The sequence below is a fragment of the Carassius carassius genome, chromosome 2, assembly GCF_963082965.1.
Source record: "Carassius carassius chromosome 2, fCarCar2.1, whole genome shotgun sequence".
NCBI classification, from domain to species: Eukaryota; Metazoa; Chordata; class Actinopteri; order Cypriniformes; family Cyprinidae; genus Carassius; species Carassius carassius.
The window spans coordinates 7,719,845-7,739,945 of NC_081756.1; the positions used below are offsets into that span (position 1 = coordinate 7,719,845).

At 37.0% G+C, this 20,101-nt stretch overlaps 1 protein-coding gene across 2 annotated transcripts in view; it reads left to right on the top strand.

The window, feature by feature from the left end:
* Window positions 1–16,987, top strand: part of LOC132101400 (pro-interleukin-16-like) — a 32,441-nt gene extending 15,454 nt beyond the window's left edge. The window contains exons 11-23 of one of the 2 annotated variants that reach the window (XM_059506343.1): window positions 409–628; window positions 1,332–1,449; window positions 1,918–2,050; window positions 2,232–2,331; window positions 3,407–3,915; window positions 4,709–4,765; window positions 5,052–5,148; window positions 5,539–6,763; window positions 8,724–8,910; window positions 10,126–10,227; window positions 11,174–11,420; window positions 11,949–12,077; window positions 15,753–16,987. In XM_059506343.1, the coding sequence (XP_059362326.1) occupies window positions 409–628; window positions 1,332–1,449; window positions 1,918–2,050; window positions 2,232–2,331; window positions 3,407–3,915; window positions 4,709–4,765; window positions 5,052–5,148; window positions 5,539–6,763; window positions 8,724–8,910; window positions 10,126–10,227; window positions 11,174–11,420; window positions 11,949–12,077; window positions 15,753–15,913 (3,285 nt within the window). In that variant the 3' untranslated portion in view covers window positions 15,914–16,987. The remainder of the gene's footprint in view (window positions 1–408; window positions 629–1,331; window positions 1,450–1,917; window positions 2,051–2,231; window positions 2,332–3,406; window positions 3,916–4,708; window positions 4,766–5,051; window positions 5,149–5,538; window positions 6,764–8,723; window positions 8,911–10,125; window positions 10,228–11,173; window positions 11,421–11,948; window positions 12,078–15,752) is intronic. The other variant, XM_059506334.1, reaches the window with a different exon arrangement.
* Window positions 16,988–20,101: the final 3,114 nt, after the last annotated feature.

Genomic DNA, 20,101 nt, shown 5'->3' on the forward strand with positions numbered 1-20,101 from the left:
AACATTTAACCTAAAATACATTTTTACAATTATGTGTATATGTATTATTTTTTTCCATTTAATATTTACATTTTATTTTCAGCTTCAAATATATATATATATATATATATATATATATATATATATATATATATATATATATATATATATATATATATATATATATATATATATATATATATATATATATATATATATATATATAACTTTTTTATATTCTATATAATTTTTATATCTAAATTTTTAATGTGCAAAAAATATGAAAAACAAAATACAGTTACAATACAGTGTAATTCTAATAAAAACAATCATAGCGACCCATTTTTAACATGAAACTTAGACAATATGTCGAGCTATCATTAATCCATCAGGTTTTACCAGCAATAAACTGTGTTTGTCTTTCTGAAGCAAGTGAAGAAGGGTTTGTTAACGCTGGTGGTGAGGACCAGTCTGCGGATGGGTGCCGTGCCGGGCAGCCATGGCCAGGTGTCTCAGTTATGCCGATCCAGATCTCTGAGCTCCAGCACTGGTATCAGTCGAGTCAGTGCTGATCTGGGAGACTATAACTGCTTCAATAACCCCGCAAAAGCCCAGGACAGAATCATGATGGAGATCACGCTGCAGAAGGGTGAGCATCCAAATCTCAGTGATCAACGCTCTGTTCATCACATACACAGTAGTACAATGGCCGTGAAATATTTTGTCAATCAGCCTTCCAAACTGTGCAAGGCTATAAAAATTAATTCAGTGCCATTCTCATGCAAAGCTACTTTGTGACTGAAGAAGAGTATTATACAATGCAAAGGTGGACTTGTTTTATGATATTGTAATGATGATTTATCATGCTTTTTGAAGCTTGAAGACTTTAGTGCCTATATTTGCATAGTAGAAATGACTAGAAATGACTAGAATTGAGTTGCTTGTTTTGTGTTTCACAGTAGAAAGAAAATCATTCATGTGAGTTGAGTACAGTAGTTTGCATCACTGGATATTACAGTGTCATTTGACATTTTTATTATGAAAAAAGTTCAAATGTTTCATGTCTAGAAATATTTAGAAAATCTTACCCCGCACTCTTTTACTGAAGCTCCGCTGCGCTGGGATCTCGGTCATTTTGACGCTGACGAGTGCTGAGGCAGGTCAGCCTAAAAATGTGATTATTTTGGTTAAATAATACATATTGGAGGGGACAGCTTGGCCATTTCTAATTACTTGCTGGTTACAGCCTTGCTAAAATCATATGTTATTGTAATAGATTATGATGCCTACAAACATCTGAGAAGATAATGTAAAAATGTATTTCTAAACGTGTCTTTTCTGCTTTTTCCCAGAGTTTGGTGTAGGTTTAGGTGTTGGCCTGTGCTGTGTACCTTCAGCTGGCAGCTGCCCGGGAATCTACATTCACACGCTGTCACCAGGATCAGTGGCCCACATGGATGGACGATTAAGGTATGACACATTAATAGAAAAGACAAAGATCATATGGGAAGCTAGTTAGTTAGGTCAACAAAAACGATATATGTAGTCTCAACACAAAATGATTGAGTTAACTTAAAGTTTACAATATAAATGGATTGGACGTAATGAAATTAAGTTGTGGCAAAATGTTCAAGAATGTTGGATAAGCTCTTTTCAACAATGTAATGTGCTCTGGTTTTATCAAAGCAAAAACTATTTAAATTGATGTTGAGAGGCTACTTCCAGGTAGGGAAGCTTCCACAATGTTTTACTTCAATATTAAGATGCTTTAAGCTGAAAAGGCCTATATAAACTGCACATTGTGTTATTCATGGCAACATTCTTTTATTTTCACGAGTTGGTTATTTAAAAGGAACCAAACTGCAGCGATGTGAATTGTTGTAATAATGTGTGCAGTTGCTGGGTAGGTAGTAAGTTGTTTATGTGAATGTTTGTTAGATGTGGCGATGAGATCATGGAGATCAATGACACGGTGGTTTGCAACATGACGCTGAACGATGTGTACACGGTTCTGAGTCAGTGCAGCCCAGGACCGGTTCAGATCATCATCAGTCGACACCCTGACCCAAAAGTAGGTCTGCTTTCCTTTCAGACATGTAAGAGATTATCACAGGCCAGATTTACTAAGTCACACTAACAAAAGCTGTGCTAAAACAATTTACACTTCACTGTGGCTGTGATCAGTCAACTTTTGTCTTCATAGCTCTAAGTTGTCAGAGAGTGTTAAAACATAAAATTGCATGTGTTTGAAGGTTTCTGAGCAGCAGCTGAAAGAGGCCATCGCTCAGGCGGTGGAGCACAGCAGACTGAGGAGAGACAGGAGTCAGTGGAGTATGGACGGATGTAACAGCAGTGAGTTACTGATCTTTAGTTTGCTCTGAAATCAACTTGTGACAGTCATTTCCAAGGCCTGTTTCACACATCCTGCATCTGCAGTTTTTAAGTAATGTTGCAGCGTAATTGCAACTCTAACTGTAGCTCTACTGTATGCAGCATGTCAAGTGATTTCGAGGTCACTGAGTACTTCTTTTATTAATGCTACCAGGAGTGGATCAACATTTTCAGTAAATCTAATTAATATTATGAGGACCACAGTTGCATCCAAATAGTAATGCATCTTAGCATTAGGTGGTTGTGTTTACATGAGCGAAACAGGCCAAGTTGAACACTGTTTTAGTTATAGTGTTAACATAGAAGTGGGAACTTGAGACTCATGACTAAAAAATAGATGAAAATATTACAAACAATAAAATTGCCCACCTGAGACATCATCATTTATAACAGGACTTGAAGGGTTCCTACAGTCGTGGAAAACTTGGAAATGGATGGAAATAATCAGATTTTTAGATTACCAGACCTCAAAGGAAATAAGTTAATAATACTAATAATACTAATAATACTAATAATAACTATATATATATATATATATATATATGTGTATGTATATATATATTAACTATATAAATATTTGCATGTGTGTGTGTGTGTGTGTGTGTGTGTATATATATATATAATAATTAATCACATTACTCATAAATATATATATATATATATATAAATATTATACTACTCTGTTAGATATTGTATTTTGTAAGTGTTTGTGTAGAGAACAAATAAACTGCGCAGTCAAGATTTAAATATCAATTTGTTTGTATAATAATAATAACAATAATAATTTAAATCCAATTAAAAGGATTGGCACTAAATGGAAACCTTAATCAATTATTATTATTATTTCAATTAATTTATTAATTATGAACTCATGGAAATTCATACGTCAAAAAGTTCTGGAACCCTGGACATGAATTAAAGGCTCAGATGTGTCATGTATGCTTAGTGTCTTGGTTAAAAAATTAACTTGTCCATGATTATTTCTACTGTGAAGGAAATCAGTAGTTGGTTTAGACATGTCTTTATCTGATCTCAGGTCTGAAGAGATCCGATGCCTGTTCTCACAGCAGACAGAAGTGCATCCGCTGTCTGGACCGGAGCACCAGTCAGCAGACCTGTAGACGAGCACAGAAACCCATGATCCGATCGTGCAGTGAGGGAGGCTACAGCCAGCGCTGTATACCGTCCAGCCTCACCACCCAATCCTTCCTCGAGCCGGAGCATGTCTCCAGAGTCCAGAGCATGGACGTCTCTTTAACAACCAACAGTGAAACTTCACTTAATTACACATTGTCTCCAGCCTCATTCACCGATGACGACTATAACATCCCCAATAAATGTCCAATGAATTTCACTGGACAACAAACATTAGATGTGCATGCGGGTGTGGTGAGGAGCTCTATGCAAGGAGCAGCAAACCAGCCATGGAGGTACTGCAGACGACAGGAAGTCAGCAGTCAGGAAGTGCTGACTGATTCAAGCAGCTCTAGCCGAGGTTCACCAGTGAAAGAGGAAGATCTGCTGCTGTCTCAAAGCAACTGCCAGGTAGGGCAAAGTCACATTTATGAAATGCAACATTTTTATATAAACAAAGAATATTTTGGCTCAGTTACAATGTTTATTTATTTGTTTTCTCTTCCTTATGTAGTTTTGCAGAGCAATACATATGTCAGTAAGGTTATGCCCAGTGAATTAATTATATACAGGTTTAAATCTACACATTGCATTGCATATCATACTACTGAATTTGTGCTCTCTGTCAAAGAGACTATAAAAGTAGGAGGTTTTCACTTTAATACTGATGCATTGCCCATAAATGGTAGCTGAGTAATTCAAGACATGATTGGCTTCACTGCAACCCTTGCCTTATTGGAAATTTTTTATGGGTAATGCATGAGAACATCTTGCACCATAAATGTCCAAGCTGTAATATTTATCAAAGTAAAAAAGGGCATTCATTTTTTCGTCTCATATTGTTTGACTGGATTTTTTAATCGATCTGACTGGAAAGCAAATAGAAAATTATATATAAACATAACAGTGTGTGTCCATTGTTTAGTTTTATATGAAGTCATTTCTGATAAAATGATACAGTGAATATTTTCACACCGTAATATGTCACACCATAGGATCATACTGAAATAAACTAAATGGGGACTGATGTAAAACATGTACCTGTATATATATTCACAAATGTATTTTCTTTATACTAATATATATTTACTTAAGAAATATATACATTTATGCCTAAATAGACATCAATTTTACAGTGGCTATCATTATTTAAAATCTTATATTGCCTCATCCATTGTTTTATTGTCTCTCCACATGCATCTAGTTTTTCTGCAGTCTATACAGGGCTTTGAGAAAGATCTCAAGGCTTCTGTTTAAAAATGTACGTAGAATGCTCTCTCTTTCTGGACATGTTCATGTCAGTGTTCGATGACAATTGTTTGAATTGTTTGAAACATTTATTTGCACAATAGTGCATCTTTTTGTCATATGTGTGATTCAGGTATTAAAATGCTCGAGTGTTTGGCATGAGGCATGGCTCTAATGTGTGAATATGCCTGGGTTTCTGTACGCAATGCATGACGAAATGATGCCGGATGCATTTCTACACCTTTTCGAATTCTTTGTAAGACTCAAACTCAGCCAACGATTTCCTGTTTTTGTGACAGGAAGTGGTTGAATGCGCAGAAGTCAGAACTAAACCATCTGCCTGTATCTCTGAGCGTAACAGAGTCTCAACACAGAGAGGGGACAGACAGCACAGAGGTATGTTAACCTGAAATACACCTACTACTGATTTGTTAAATAACAAAAATAAAAACATTTCATGTATGTTGCATAACTTCGATTTAGATGTTTATTTTATATTATTCTGAGTAAGTTCAAAACATGAATGCTGAGACTTTACATTTCCGCTAGTACATCTGATATTAGTAAGGTCCTGTATAGCAAGGTTTTTTAAAAAGAAAACCAACATCATTTTATTTTTTCGTTTAAACATTAATATTATAGTTGTTCTATATTTGAATGAAAATAAAACAATTGTGACAAATATTGGATGTGAGGCAGCATGTGAGTTAGTTCTCACTTTGCACTTCTCTATTCGAAAGCTCATTAAAAGAAAATTAAAAGGACGTGAACACTGTTATGTTACAGGTCCAGAATCCCCATCTAAAGTGTGTAGTCCAAGTAAGCGGGTTGGCCTGATACGTCAGGCTCATTTAGAGGTCAGTACAGATCAACCACTTGACCCCTGGGTAAAGCTGACCGACAGCCCAGAGAACCAGCCATACTGCTACAAAACCATGGGTGACCATATTGGAGATAGTGAGGTTAACGGCACTGCCTCTGAAACCACTAACACCACCTCAGACTCCAAACCTGAGCAATCTCCCAATGTCAAAAAAGGCCCCCCGGTGGCTCCAAAGTCTGCATGGGCACGTCAGAGCATTAAGAACATTAAGTCTGGGAAGCCGATAACAGAAGCTTTGAAGCATCCGGATGACAGGAATCAAGATACTGCCAGGACTTTTGGGATAAGTCTGAGGGCCGCTTCATCGGGAGCCAATTTGTCAATCAGGCAAAGGATCAGCTCATTTGAGACTTTCTCTAGTGCAGATGGATCTGAAAGGCCAAGCAGGCGACTGGCCCCAACTGCATCACTTCCTGCAGTGGAGAAGACTGCTAAAACCTCATCTGCAGACTACAGCAGTGCAGGGAGAACTAAAGTTACCACATGCAACTTACACAATACTGATGACTGCCAGTCTACACCAACAATTTCAGCCACCACCCAACCTCCAAAAGAAGAAAAGCAGCAACCAGCTTCCATCGGTTCAGATATCATTTCAGAGCCCCATCCTGCAGAGGAAGAAGAACAATCAACTTCTCAGAATTCAGAGCCCTGTAAGCCGATAACTGCTGAGGAACCTGCTCTTGACTCTACAAAAGAGGTTCCACCTGCTACAGAGACTGAGCAAGAACCCTTAACTTCTCAAGACGATTTGTCCCTCTCAAGCCACGTCCCCAGGAGATCGAGCAGCTCAAAGGAGGGTCCTGCAGAAAAAAACGAAGGTGCAGGAACTCATGCGGTGAGCTTGAGGACCCGGAGTCTACCCCTCAGTCCCTCTTCAGATGCCCCCATCTCAAGCGGCCTGGACGGGGAGAGCCTAGGGATCATCTTGTCCTTCAGCAACCAAGTGTCCAATGCATTGATGCGGTCCATGCAATCCCTGCCGCAGTCCCCTTGCATTCGGTTTGGGAACCCCTGGAGTGCCCCACTAGAATCCTCTATTGATGACCTAATAGAGGAAGACTCTCCTGGTGAAAAGCCCCCACATTCAACACCACTAGAGAACAGCGAAAAGGGTTTCTCTGTAAGGTATGCAACTTATCCAAGCATGTTATCTCTGAAAATGTTGTAGGACAAATGCGCTTGGAAGATGAAAGCATTTGGGGTATAATTACACTCTGTGCAGTGTTGTGTTGGCTGAAGGTAGGGGATAAGATCACTTGCAGGGACTGAAGCCAACAATGTCAACTTCTTTCATATTGAGAACTGGCTGCATGATAAAGGCATTGCAGAGGTTTGAATCATTCGGGAATCTGTTTTAAATGAAACAAGAAGCGGAAATGCAGCTCTTTTGAGTTAGTCACAAAGAACAGACCATTTCATGCTAATATCTTGTAAGTTCTCATACTAGTTTGTATCACCACTAGAAATAAAAAAAAAACTCTTTCCTGTCATGCATATTCGAGCTAAAGTTATCTACACATAAATGTGGTGAGATGTTAGTCAACTGGCCACAACATGTGCAAGTGGAACATAAAATTAGCTTGTAGTTCGAAAAAGTGTAATGCTGGCCACACAACTGAAGATTTTAAGCCCGATTTGGGCAGGGGGAAGGGGGGTGGCCCGGTTCGAGGCTTGTCACAATTTCATGGCTAGGCACAGTTTGCGCATTCTGAGAATTATAATGTTAAACTTTGGTTGAAACAGTCTTTAAGACTGTGGTCTCCACCAGTTTTAAAAACGGTATAGTGTGTCCCAATCCCAAGTTGTCCAATCCTGCTCCTGGAGGGCTGCTGTCCTGCAGAGTTTCGCTTCATCCATAAATAAACACACCTGACAAAGCTAATCAAGGTATTTAGATCCTTTACTAGAAACTTTCATGCAGGTGTATAGGAACAAATTTGAGTTGCATTCTGCAGGACATCAGATATCCAGGGGCAGGATTGGACACCCCTGCTCTAGAAACCAACCTTGCCTTGGCAGTGTCCCAAAAGGAAGTTGAGGGGCTGCGGATGCAGTGGTTCCTGGAGCCATACCCCACTCACCCCCTACGTTTTGCATGTCTCCTTAATGAATTCTATAACACCCAATTCAGATCACCAGCTCATTAGTCGAGACTCCAAGACCTGAAATGGGTGTGTCAGACAAAGGAGATGGTCAAAATGTGCAGCGTTGAAGGGGCAGGAACGTGGTTGGTGTAGGGGAATTTACAGTTAAAACGCAAGGACGAGATATGTCGCAATGAAGACCAGGAGTCAGAGATGAGTTCAATTAATAATAATAATTTTACTTGAAGAAAATAGTTTGCAATTTCATCAGCAAAAGTCAGCTTCAATACTCTCAACGGAGTTCGTAGGCCGCCCCCGTACAACTCAAAATCAACCACAGTTATACCCTGACAGAGGATACTAATTGCGTCAGTACATAAGTCAACAAAATTCTGATTGGTTCCAAAACCTAGATAAACTCTCCAAAGACGTGTACAGTATCTGATACGCTGGACACTGGCAGTTGATCGTTTGTCCTGGGACTGTCTGAGCTTCTCCCTGTACAGACAGATACTAACACACATACACAGAGAACTTATCTAAAATTCAAGGCTTTCTAGCACTGGCGAGTGTCTTATCATTACGGTTGGATACACACACATAATATGTGGACATTAATCTTGAGGAAAAGAAATACAGGGTAGAACAGGATTCTTTAATATCTCATAAGCGCACATAAGGTTACACATTTCACTCTTGCCATAACTTGATTAATAGTCGAACAAGAAATCATGTAATAATATAATTAATATCAGTATGAAGGATATGGCAACTTGGCATCCACTCCTTCATTGGGAACCAGTGGTCAGGGCAGGGACACCTTCCTACAGAGCTACAACCCTGCTCCAAGACATATTTTCAAGTAATTCTGAACACCTTGGTCAGCTGGTTCAGGTGTGTTTGATTAAGACTGGAGCTGAACTCTGCATGATGGTCATCCTCCAGGAGCAGTGGTACTGTAGCACTTTCAATCAAGCTAACTTATTATATCTGGTCTACAGCTTGGCAAAATTGAGAGAGCGTACCATCGAGAGAGGGGAGGAGTGCGAGAATGAAGAATGTAAACCTGAACGACCGCTCACTTCAGCCTCTGATGTCTGTGCCCAGTCCATGATCTCAGCCCTTCCACCACAGGAGATACAGCAGATGATCCAGGAAGTCAAGGATCTGGATGAAGACACGCTAAGGGTGGGTTATGATCTGGTTTGATACAACAAAGTACATGCTGTTAGCTATTATCTAGCATTGATTACTTCCATATCCTGCTCTGCAAACCTGAATATGTATGAGATGTGTGACAGAGGAATCATCGGTTCTTTATAACAAAACAGCAAAAATGAAGTCCTCTTAAAGATCAGTGAGCTTTTTTGTGTGCTGCTACATTTTAAAGCTCATTTGCTAACTGAGTTGAAAATATACAATAAAACATGCATCTCTTGGTCAAGAGTGTGACTTTCTGATCACAGCAGTGTTGTAATCTCCCTCTTGGGTGCATTTGCTGCACTGTTTTGCATTTATGACCGTTTCCTTGACCAATCATTCCTCTGCTATATTTTCTATCTGCAGTTAAACAAAGCTGTCTATATTGCTTCAGGTTAATTAGGTGATATACACTGTTTACATGTCCTTAGACATAATGTGCTTTGTGCTGTAGAAGCAAAATGCAGAAAAAGAGGAAGTGTCAATATTTAGCAGAAATTTATTGAGGACATGCCAGCTTTACATTTGGTTTTATAAATAAGGGAACTGTAAAAGCTATCAAAGATGAGTGGTTAGCTATATTTGTCTAGTTAGCAGGGTTGCATTATGGACTCAATGAATCAAAGAATATTTTTAAATTTTCTATAGTTTATTTTATATGGTACTGTGGTGTGACAGATTTTTCTATGCAGTCTCTCAGTCATTTTAGATGGAGTTTAGCAAGTCATGTCACAGGATAGTTTTAACTCTAACAACTAGACTAAGGCTTTCAAGTCCCTTAATATAATTACATTTTTTGTTGTATTTATAAATAAATAAACTAAATAAAAGTTTGTTTAATGATCAAATTACTTTGGTAGTTCTTATAAATAATATAGATTATGATAAAAAAATAAAAGAAAAATAAAAACAGTTTAGGTCAAATATGTTTGAATAAGCTATATTATAATCATGTGATTTTGACATAATAATTATTAATGAGATTCTTATGTGCTATTAAACACTAGGGAAGGCAATTTCTCTATATTTCTCTCAAAACTCCATGATGTAATAGAGTGGGAACAGGATTCAGCCCGCCAAATCATTGAGAGAGCAGTTCTTTACAAAGCATGTTTCAGAATAACTGCAATGCTAAATGCAGCTCTGCAAAAGTGTTTTTGAACCACAGAATAAGGCTGATTTGGATTTCTTAATGTCCACTAGCAACTGGAACACATCCACGTTGTGATTCTACATAAAGAAGAAGGAGCTGGCTTGGGTTTCAGCATTGCTGGCGGTATTGATCTGGAGAACAAAGCAACTACAGTGAGTGACGTCTCTGTATCTCCATAAACCCCACACCACAGTTCATCTACTTCACCTGTCAACAGGAGACACAGCCTCTTCCATTTTGTCATCATTTGCACACAAGCAGATCGGTATTATTTTTCTTGCTTCCCTGAAACACAAATTAAGATCTTGGGTAGAATATCCAAGCTTTAAATCTCTGGAAATCTCATTCATGTGTGCACTCAATTAAAAAAGATTTGATGTCACTGACAATAATCGATCCCTATGCTTTCACAGTTATTTTTGCACATGAAATGTGAAATCTACACCAGAAGGGACGATTTTGGTCTGTTTCTTAGCCAAAATCGTATGTCACAATATACTACTTCTGAGGACATTTTTTGAGCTCGGCAGTGAATATCATTATGAACTTTTATGTATGAAAAAATACAAATTTTGACATCGTGTTTTCTTACAATCTAGTACAAGAAAAAAAAAAAAAAAAAACGATGACCTTTTTAATTCACATGCACACTTTTTTTCATAAGACTTTTATTCAGCAAGAATGCATTAAAAATACATTAATGTTACAAAAGATTGAAATGAACAGCACAACAGTTTTCAACATTGATAATAATAAGAGTTTTTTTATAATGAGTAATGATGCTGAAAATTCAGCTTTGCATCTCAGGAATAAATTACATTTTACAATCTATTCAAATCGAATACAGTTATTCTAAATAGTAATTAAATATAGTATTTTTGACCAAATAAATGCAGCCTTGGTGAGCATAAAGGCTTCTTTCCAAAAAAATAAAATAATAATAATATTCATACTGACCCTAAACTTTTAGAATAATTTAGGATACAGTTACAAATGCGTAGTGGTTCCACTGTCTCTGTAAATGCAACATTTATACAGTTAATGCTAAACAATAGTTCATTTTATTTATTGTATATGTACCCAAACATGTACCTTCAGGTTCACAGGGTGTTTCCCAGTGGTCTGGCTGCTCAGGAGGGCACCATTGAAAAAGGAGATGAGGTGCTGTCCATTAACGGCCAAACACTAAAAAACATCACACACAACGATGCCACAGCAATTCTCAGGCAGGCCCGCACCATGAAGCAGGCGGTGATAGTGGTGTCCAAGAACAAAGATGCAGAAGGGAAAGAAGGCACTAACATTGAGCCCAGCTGCAGCAGCGGGGCAGAGAGCAGCGTCACAGGTGAGCCAACATCACTGACATCAGCACAGAGATGGCATTAATGTTTAATGTTAAACGTTTGATAGGGCTCAAAAAGAATACAGGAATGTTACAAGAGCTACATGTTGTGTAATAAAAAAACTGTATGACTAGAGTCAAATAAAAAGGCCTTTTTGACTAGTTTTCACTGAGGAGGTGAATTCATGTTTCACAAATGTACTTATTCTATCCATATCCAACACAACAGTTGTCCTTACACAACTTTGGTAGAAAATGCAGAGAAAATTTACAGTTGTAGATAACTTTGATGGAATTTTATTTTTACACAATGCTTTATAATTAAAGCCAAATGTCTAGTGCTGCCATTATGGATTTAGTCTTTTAATATATTATTTGAGTTTTAAGATGTATCTGGATGCACTATTTTAAGAATTGTTACTCAAATGTCATTTAGAAAATGAATCTTATCCAAACAGTGCACAAATATAAATATGCAAAATATGCGTCCATTCATTCTGTATGGTTATTGATTCCAAAAATGACTCTTAGGGGACGATGGAGGTGAAGTTGTAACATTCGAGCTGGAGAAGAACGCAGGTGGAGTTGGATTTAGTCTTGAGGGAGGAAAAGGCTCCATTAATGGAGACAGACCACTAACCATCAACAGAATATTTACAGGTGAGCCTATGTCTGAACCTTACAGGAAAAGTTCCCCCAAAAATGAAAACTTGCTTAAAATGTACTCACCCTTAGGCCATCCAAGGCGTAGATGAGCTTGTGTCTTCATCAGAACAGATTTGGAAAAATGTAGCATTCTATCACTCGTTGGTACACTGTTGGATGCTCTGCAGTGAATGGGTGCCGTCAGAATGAGAGTCCAAACAGCTGATAAATACATCACAATAATCCACAAGTAACCCATGCCACTCCAGTCCTCCAGTTAACATCCTGTGAAGCAAAATGTTTTTATCAGCTGTTTTGACTCTCATTCTGACGGCACCCATTCACCGCAGATGATCCATTGTTGAGCAAGTGATGCAATGCTAAATTTGTGTTGAGATTACTGCACCGTAAAAATGTTTTCTTCTAAGAAGGAACTATAGAGTACCCTTTACAAGGAAATACTATTTCAGTCTTTCTGCTTGAAAATGTCATGTTTAATTCAAGGTTGCTTGTTTCTTTGGAAAAAATGTGAAACATTTTCAGATTGTAAAATTCTGGACAAAAAGTGTTTTTCAAAACCTAATTATTTTCAGTTAGCTGAAAGCAAAATCAAAATAATCAAAATACAGAGGTGGAAAGAGTACAAAAATATTCTACTCAAGTAAAAGTACCATTACATTAATGAAATTTTACTTAAGTACAAGTAAAAGTACCAGTCTAAAAATCAACTCAAGTAAAAGTAAAAAGTAGCTCATTTAAAATTTACTCAGAGTAAAAATTACTTAGTTACATTTTAACAGTGGGAGGGAGTCAAAAATGGGACAGGCCAAGGGTGTCAAACTCAGTTCCTGGAGGGCCACAGTCCTGCACAGTTTAGATATAACCCTAATTAAACACACCTGATCCAGCTAATCTAATCATTTAGGTTTATTTGAAAACTACATGATATGTGTGCTGGAGCAGGGTTAAAACTAAACTCTGCAGGGCTATGGCCCTCCAGGAACTGAGTTTGACACCCCTGGTATAGGTCTATTAATCTCAAACTAGTTGTTTTTAATTAAAGGAATCAGTTATTTAGAATAATAAAACATTTGGGCTGTTACCAGGCAAATCAGTATCAACAAACTCATCTTTTAATGCAGAGGAAATGCAGAAGATTCATTGGAAGTGGCATTTAGATCTATTACACTAGTGCAGGACAAGAATGCATTTAACCTGCAGTTACAAATGCATGAATAATGTTTTGATATACAAAACATAAAATGTTGAATACTCATTTGAAATTATAAGAAATTAATTATTTAAAAAAATCAAAAGATACTTTAAATGTGATATTAAAATGGCCAGTATGTGTCAGCAAGTCACTGTTAATAAGTGAGTCATTGCGATTGAACCGAATCATTTAAACGGTTGATTCATTCAGGAACGAAACACTGTCACGTTGCTCAGAGACGCAAAACTGTGCTTTGGTGGCTGTGTTTGGAATTATTTTCTGTTTTAGAAATAGAGCTAAAAAAGGCAATATGGTGTCTAAAACGCAAGTCTCTTAATTAACTTGTTTACTGAACTGTTATATATATATGTATGTATGTATATATTCATGATGATTTTTGGAGGAAAAGACGGCATTCTTTGTGTGATTTTGATTTAATGTATGAAATTATATAAATATGTGAATTTTCTGCCCCTATATCTTCAATTTTGTGATCATTCTAAACATAGGCGCCGATTTATGTTTTTCTCCGTGGGTGCTCAAGGGCGCAAGCCATTTAAAAAATAAAAAAATAGACTAGGCTATTAAAAAAATATTGCATTTCAGAACCTTAGGCTAATGGACAGCGGCCGATACAAACACACACAACAGCGTCACTTCTCAAAAATACAAACAGGATTGGAGATGAAAAGTTTAACTGACACGTAACCGCTAATGCGTTCAGCTTCTTGGGAAATTAATGTTTTGTAAATATTGATTAAAAGACTATTGCGAAAGGACAGCGTTTCCATTAACCGATTGTTGCGACTAAAATAATGAGTTTCTGGGAATGTCTACCTCATTTATGTTTCGAGGTTTCTTTTGATAGTGGCATGGCTTTTCTTTGAGGTTTCGAATCCATTATTCATATAGGCTAAAAAAATATTTTTTTATTTTATGTATTTAACAAAGAACTTGTATTCTGTCCAAAAGTAGGCTACTTTTGTGTCCATTAGTTTTTCCTCTTTTAAACCGTATATAGGCCTATACTTGAGCAGAAAAATGTTCCCATTTAAACCCTGTTACGAACTTTAAGGAGTCTAGGGAATGTACCGTAACATTTACATATTAACGTACTGCTGGGTATGAAATGAGGTGGAAGAACATGACAGACAAAACTTTGAAAGAGAAAAAATACTGGACGTTTATTCACAAAAAGCCAAAGCCACTAGATCCAGTAAAATAATGTCGATATATCAATATTAATAGGTTTGGCTTTTTTTATAACAAATCTGTCCATTTTAGTCTGATTAATGATTAGTGATTACGGAAAGCAGTAAATGATTAGCCTACATACTCGCACGGCACTGTAAAGTGGGGGATGGGACGTTTTCAGAAACGCTGTGATTGGTGGATAGGATATGGAACATGCATGCGACTGGTTATGTCACTGACACTGACAACAACATAACCAATCACAGTGTGGCAGACGCTTCATAGCGCCAACTGCAATGTTTAATTTTAAATAAATGTAGCCTACTGGCAGTCTGGCACTGGCACACGTGGGTGCTCATTTTCCGTGGGTGCTCGGTATTTTCCGTGGGTGCTCCACGGTATCGGCGCCTATGATTCTAAATGCATTTTAGGAGACTGAATCACACAGTGAAAGAACGCACTATAAGCGCGCACATCATTAAAACAAAAAATATGATATTATCGCAGATGATATATATAGCACACTCCTCACCACTGTCTTTTTGGCTAATTTGTGCAAAACCTCTTGCTAAAATGTCAAAGCTTCATTTTAACCACCAATGCAACGATGCAATTATTTAGCTTACCTCTACATTCTTGCGAAGGGTTGATGTCTTGTCGAGATTTTATAAGCTGCTAGTTTGGTCTTCCTAAGCAAGTACAGCTTACACTGCATAATAGAGCATACATATGGCCAGGGGTTCACTTCATTTCCTTCGAGTTCAACTTCAGAATATGACGGGGTTTCGTTTTCAGCGGTGTCTGCACCACTAACGCCTGTTTTGACCGTCTGCATCTTTCTTGTGATTTTAGCGCCAGTTTGCCCTCCTGCCCATTATTTACTGACGTAGTTTCCAGGGAGCGATTTTTTTTTTTTGTTTTTTGTTTTTTACTCAGTAATTAATGTGTTTTAAAATGTAGCGAAGTACAATACTTTAAACAAAATATACTTAAGTAAAAGTAAAATTACAGATTTAAAAAAATACTTTAAAAAGTATTAGTACACAAAAAAGCTACTCAATTACAGTAACGCGAGTAAATGTAATTCGTTACTTTCCACCTCTGTCAAAATATTTGATAAACCAACAAACATGGTGTAGGGTATGTGAAGAACATTCTGAATGGTGGTTTTCCCATTCTGCAGAAATCTTTTTGTGAAGTTATGTGGGTGCAGATTTCATGTGGGTCTAAAAATAAGTTTGTAACGTGAATCATATAATTTTATACTGTATTTTCTCTTGCAGGGAGTGATGCTGAGCAAAAGGGGCTGACGTCTGGTGATGAGGTACTGCAGATACAGGACTCGTCTCTGCAGGGTCTCACGCGCTTTGAGGCCTGGACATTCATTAAAGGCCTTGATGATGGGCCATTTACACTCGTCATTAAGAGAAAAAAATGCGAGTAGAGCTAAACTCCACTCAGAAGCACCCAGAAGAAAATACTGGACTTACAGTATTCCAAATTTGAATCAACTTTAAATTATTATATTAACTTAATTTAAGGCCTAGAGGAAATGCGTCCACTTGCTAAAAATAATAGACATTACAAGACATTGCAAAATTTCTTAAAAGCTGGGTTCCCATATATTTGACCAAACGTTTTTCAACCAATCCATTTTTATTTCACTTTAATTTTTCTTACAGAGACTACAATCAAAAATAAAAAAATTCTATCCAATTAAATGTTTCGGAGTTGAGCAAGAAAAATGTTTTCACTATAAACATTAACATGGTTTTTCCCACCACTTTCCTGAGTTTTGCTAGCCTGGGAATCCCATTCCTTGATATTTCCAGGTTTTCCATGACTGTTGTAACCCTTCAGTTGCCTTGATTGCTCTATTTTGCCATGAATGCATTTTGACAGTATGACTTTCATCTCTCATGTGCATCACCGCATGATGTAGTACTACATAATCAGGAAAGCTTGTTTTTCTGAGCAGAGTTTTATAGCGCATCACTGCGCTGGTATTCTACTGTTTTACTGTCACAATCAGGGATTCATAAAAAAATTAAAATAACAAAAAAAGTCAAGTCTGCCTGTTTTTATGCAATGATTTGCACAAGCCTGTAAATAATTTCAGATATATTTCTATACTATTTCACCAAAGCAGAATGTAACGAATGTGTCGCAATGCATTTGTGGCACAAAGTTTTCAAGAGATTAGAAATAGAATATTTCCCTCGGTTTTTTTTTGTTAGTTTTTTTGCCAAGTGCTCCCCCTAACAGTATAGTTATCTAGTTTTTCATCAAAGGCTTAAAAATAATAAATATATTAATTTGATATTTAAAAAAAAAAAATCTATTATCTAACAGAATCCATCTTTGACAGTTTAGTACAAGTACTGTGCTTCTAATATTCTGGTCGTTTTTCCTCTTAAAAACAGCCTTAATATACTGAAATTGTGTCAGCACAAATATGTTTTACATGTGATTTCTTAAGGCTTGTAATGTCCAAATAAAGTATGACACAAATTATAAATATGGTCAATCATTTTTAATATCTGAAAACAGAATCTAAAAAGAGAATCATACAATGGGTTTATTAAACAGTGCACAGATGTCCCACAGTCAAAGGCAGGTGGACATATAATAAACTGCATTGAGCAAAAACAGATTAGAAACATTTGAAGTCAACATGAAATGAGAAATGACCTGATTTCAATGCATATTTCCAGGTCCATCAATGCATGATTTTAAAAAGGATGTACTATGAAAACATACTGACTTGCTCCACCTCTTACAGTATATGACTTTTCTTTTTGTCTGCTGTTACAAATCCCTCATCCTCATCCCTCAATTCTCCCATCCAATCAGCTGCCTCCATTTTGGCTTGTACCGCCCACTTTTCACCATCCAATAAATTCCAGGAGGATAAAATCAAGTACCACCAAATCTTTTATTCTAAATACAGTTTACAGAAGTAAAATGGCTTTCGAATGACATTTCATGTCGACTTCAATAATTTTTTTTTTTTGTAATCTGAAATAATCAAAACCTCTTGCTTGACAGAATTGACAAACTGAATACACTGCCTTTGGAATGTAAAACTGAGTGCACGATTAAAAACATATAGAGAACTTTGCACAATAATACTGAAGGCAAGCACAAAATCTTGATTCCCAAAATAATCCTGAAATGCAGTAGAGCATACTGCTCATTTACAATATATAAAAATAATTTTCAAAAGCACAGAACACATCTCCAGGCCATGAGCATGCGTTCACATTAATTTCACTGACGTCATACAGGCCAAAAAAAAATACAAAGTACCTACTGGTTAAGACGCATGTCAGGACAATCGTGCAGCTAGACACAAAGAGTAATTAAAGAGATCAAAAAGAAGCAATAGGTTCTCTCTGAGGTCAGTCATAACAGTGATATACACAGCATTAAACAGTGCCTTTGTCCATGTGCGATAACATTAATTTCTATGCACTTATAGGAGAAAAATGTCTTAGTTCCATATTTTTGGAATGTTTTAAAAAAATGTGAATTTAAGAAGAACTCCCTTTTCATTTATATGTGTACATTTGAATTGAATTGGCCAAACCCCACAGGTTGCAAAACTGGAATAGAATTTCGAATGAAATTACTAATAGTGGAATTGAGATACAACAGAGGAATCCATTAAAGTAACACTAATGGATGACTAATGGAACTAAAGGGCGAGTAAATAATGACAGAAATATTACATTTTTGGGTAAACTATCCCTACGCTACTATAGCTTCCACCATGATCCATGAAATGATTATCTGATTATGTAAAAGTATGTAATATAAGGACTTCTTTACGTTATTGTTTAATAAAACTTATATAAATTCGAATTCAAACGCTCCATCTGGTTCTCTAACTCAGTTTAAATACAGAAAAAAAAGGAATTTCAATCATTCTTAATTATTCAAATTCCACACAGGATTCCACTCAACTCCCTGTTCCATCAGGATTCCCATTCATCTTTATAGTAGTTGCTGGTCTGGCTTGCACAGAACCCTGTGAATACTTGTATACACAAACACAAGGTTCACGAGTTCACACTTACATATAATTAGCTGAAGTATTATAATGCATATTTGGTTTGCTGTCCGGTGAAGGGCTCTGAGCTCGGGAATGGCCTGAAACTAGAATACCCCATATATAAAAGTGTAAAATTTACTCTAAGTGGAGGAGATGGGGTAAAGGGGGGGATGTTGATAAACCGTCAATGGAGACAGGTAAGTCAGCTGTATTTATACCCTGGGGTTGATTATCTTAAGTGTGCTCCCACCGTGCTAATTAGGCTAAGTATCTAACGTGCTTCTCCCAAACCTTGTTAATAAAACTTCATATAGTGTTCCTGTAGCTCAATTGGTAGAGCATGGTCATATCAAGCACAAGGTTGGGGGTGCGATTCCCTGGGAATACATAATAGGTAAAAATTGATAGCCTGAATGCACTGTAAGTCGCTTTGGATAAAAGCGTCTGCTAAATGCATAAATTATTTTTTTTTATTTAATATAGTTTTAATTGGCTATTAGTGGACAAAAATGCTTTATACTGACTACATAATCACCAGCAGGGCCCAACAGAGTCATGCTAACCAGCTAAACCTTGAGCCTGTGGGTTCTTATCATAATTCTGTCATAATTGTTCTGGCCTTTTTTTATTGTCAGTCTAAAAAATACAGTACATAAACTCAGTTATGTTAACCGAGAACAGCAGCAAATGCGATTCTTCAAGTGTATCTGAAGAAATGTGTCTGTCAGTAAACACTGATTTGCCACAGCCATGTATGTGCTAAAATTTCACAAAAAATACAGAAATACTTATGGAAAGTTTCAGCATATTTAACAACCAGACTTTATATGATATAAGGGGTCAAGCTTGGGCATCTATCAAGAGCTCAATTATTCAATTAAGCAGCATCGTCCGCCATGGTTGTTGTCTATCTTCTCATTCCCGCCTACTTCAACACAGAATTATGACGTTTGTAGTGTATCAATGACGTACGGAGTCGGATACATGTGACCTGGCCGTTCAGACGGAGGTCGCATTTCAAAAGATCGGATACGTATCGGATTTAGGACCACATACCCAAGTGGCCTGGGTCGCATTTGAGAAAAGATCGGATCTGTGTCGTTCAGACTGTCATGAAAAGATCAGATACAGGTCGCATAGGGGCAAAAAAAACGGTATTGGGTCGTTTCAGCCTGCAGTGTGAACATAGCCTTAAGACAACTGTCCTCAAATATGTGACTAAAATTCTAAAAACAGCTTATTAAAATAAGACTCTGTTACTAGTGAACTGCCTATTTAGGCCAGACATAAAACACACTCTCCTGAAACAGATGCAGTTTTTGCAGGTTTCTATGTACATTTAAGACACTTTAAGACAATGTCACAAATTTATGGAATAGAGTGAAATGATCACAAAACCTCAATGCTCTCTAAATGTAAATGTCTAGGTTGTAACAGTTTGAAACTTCCAACAAAACTCATTAATTTTTTAATGCATTTTACTATAGCTTATGGGTTAAATAGCTATGCTCCCAACCATAAATAATATGGAAATAACTTATATTGTAACTTCTGAGCACACTGCAAAAAAATAGATGT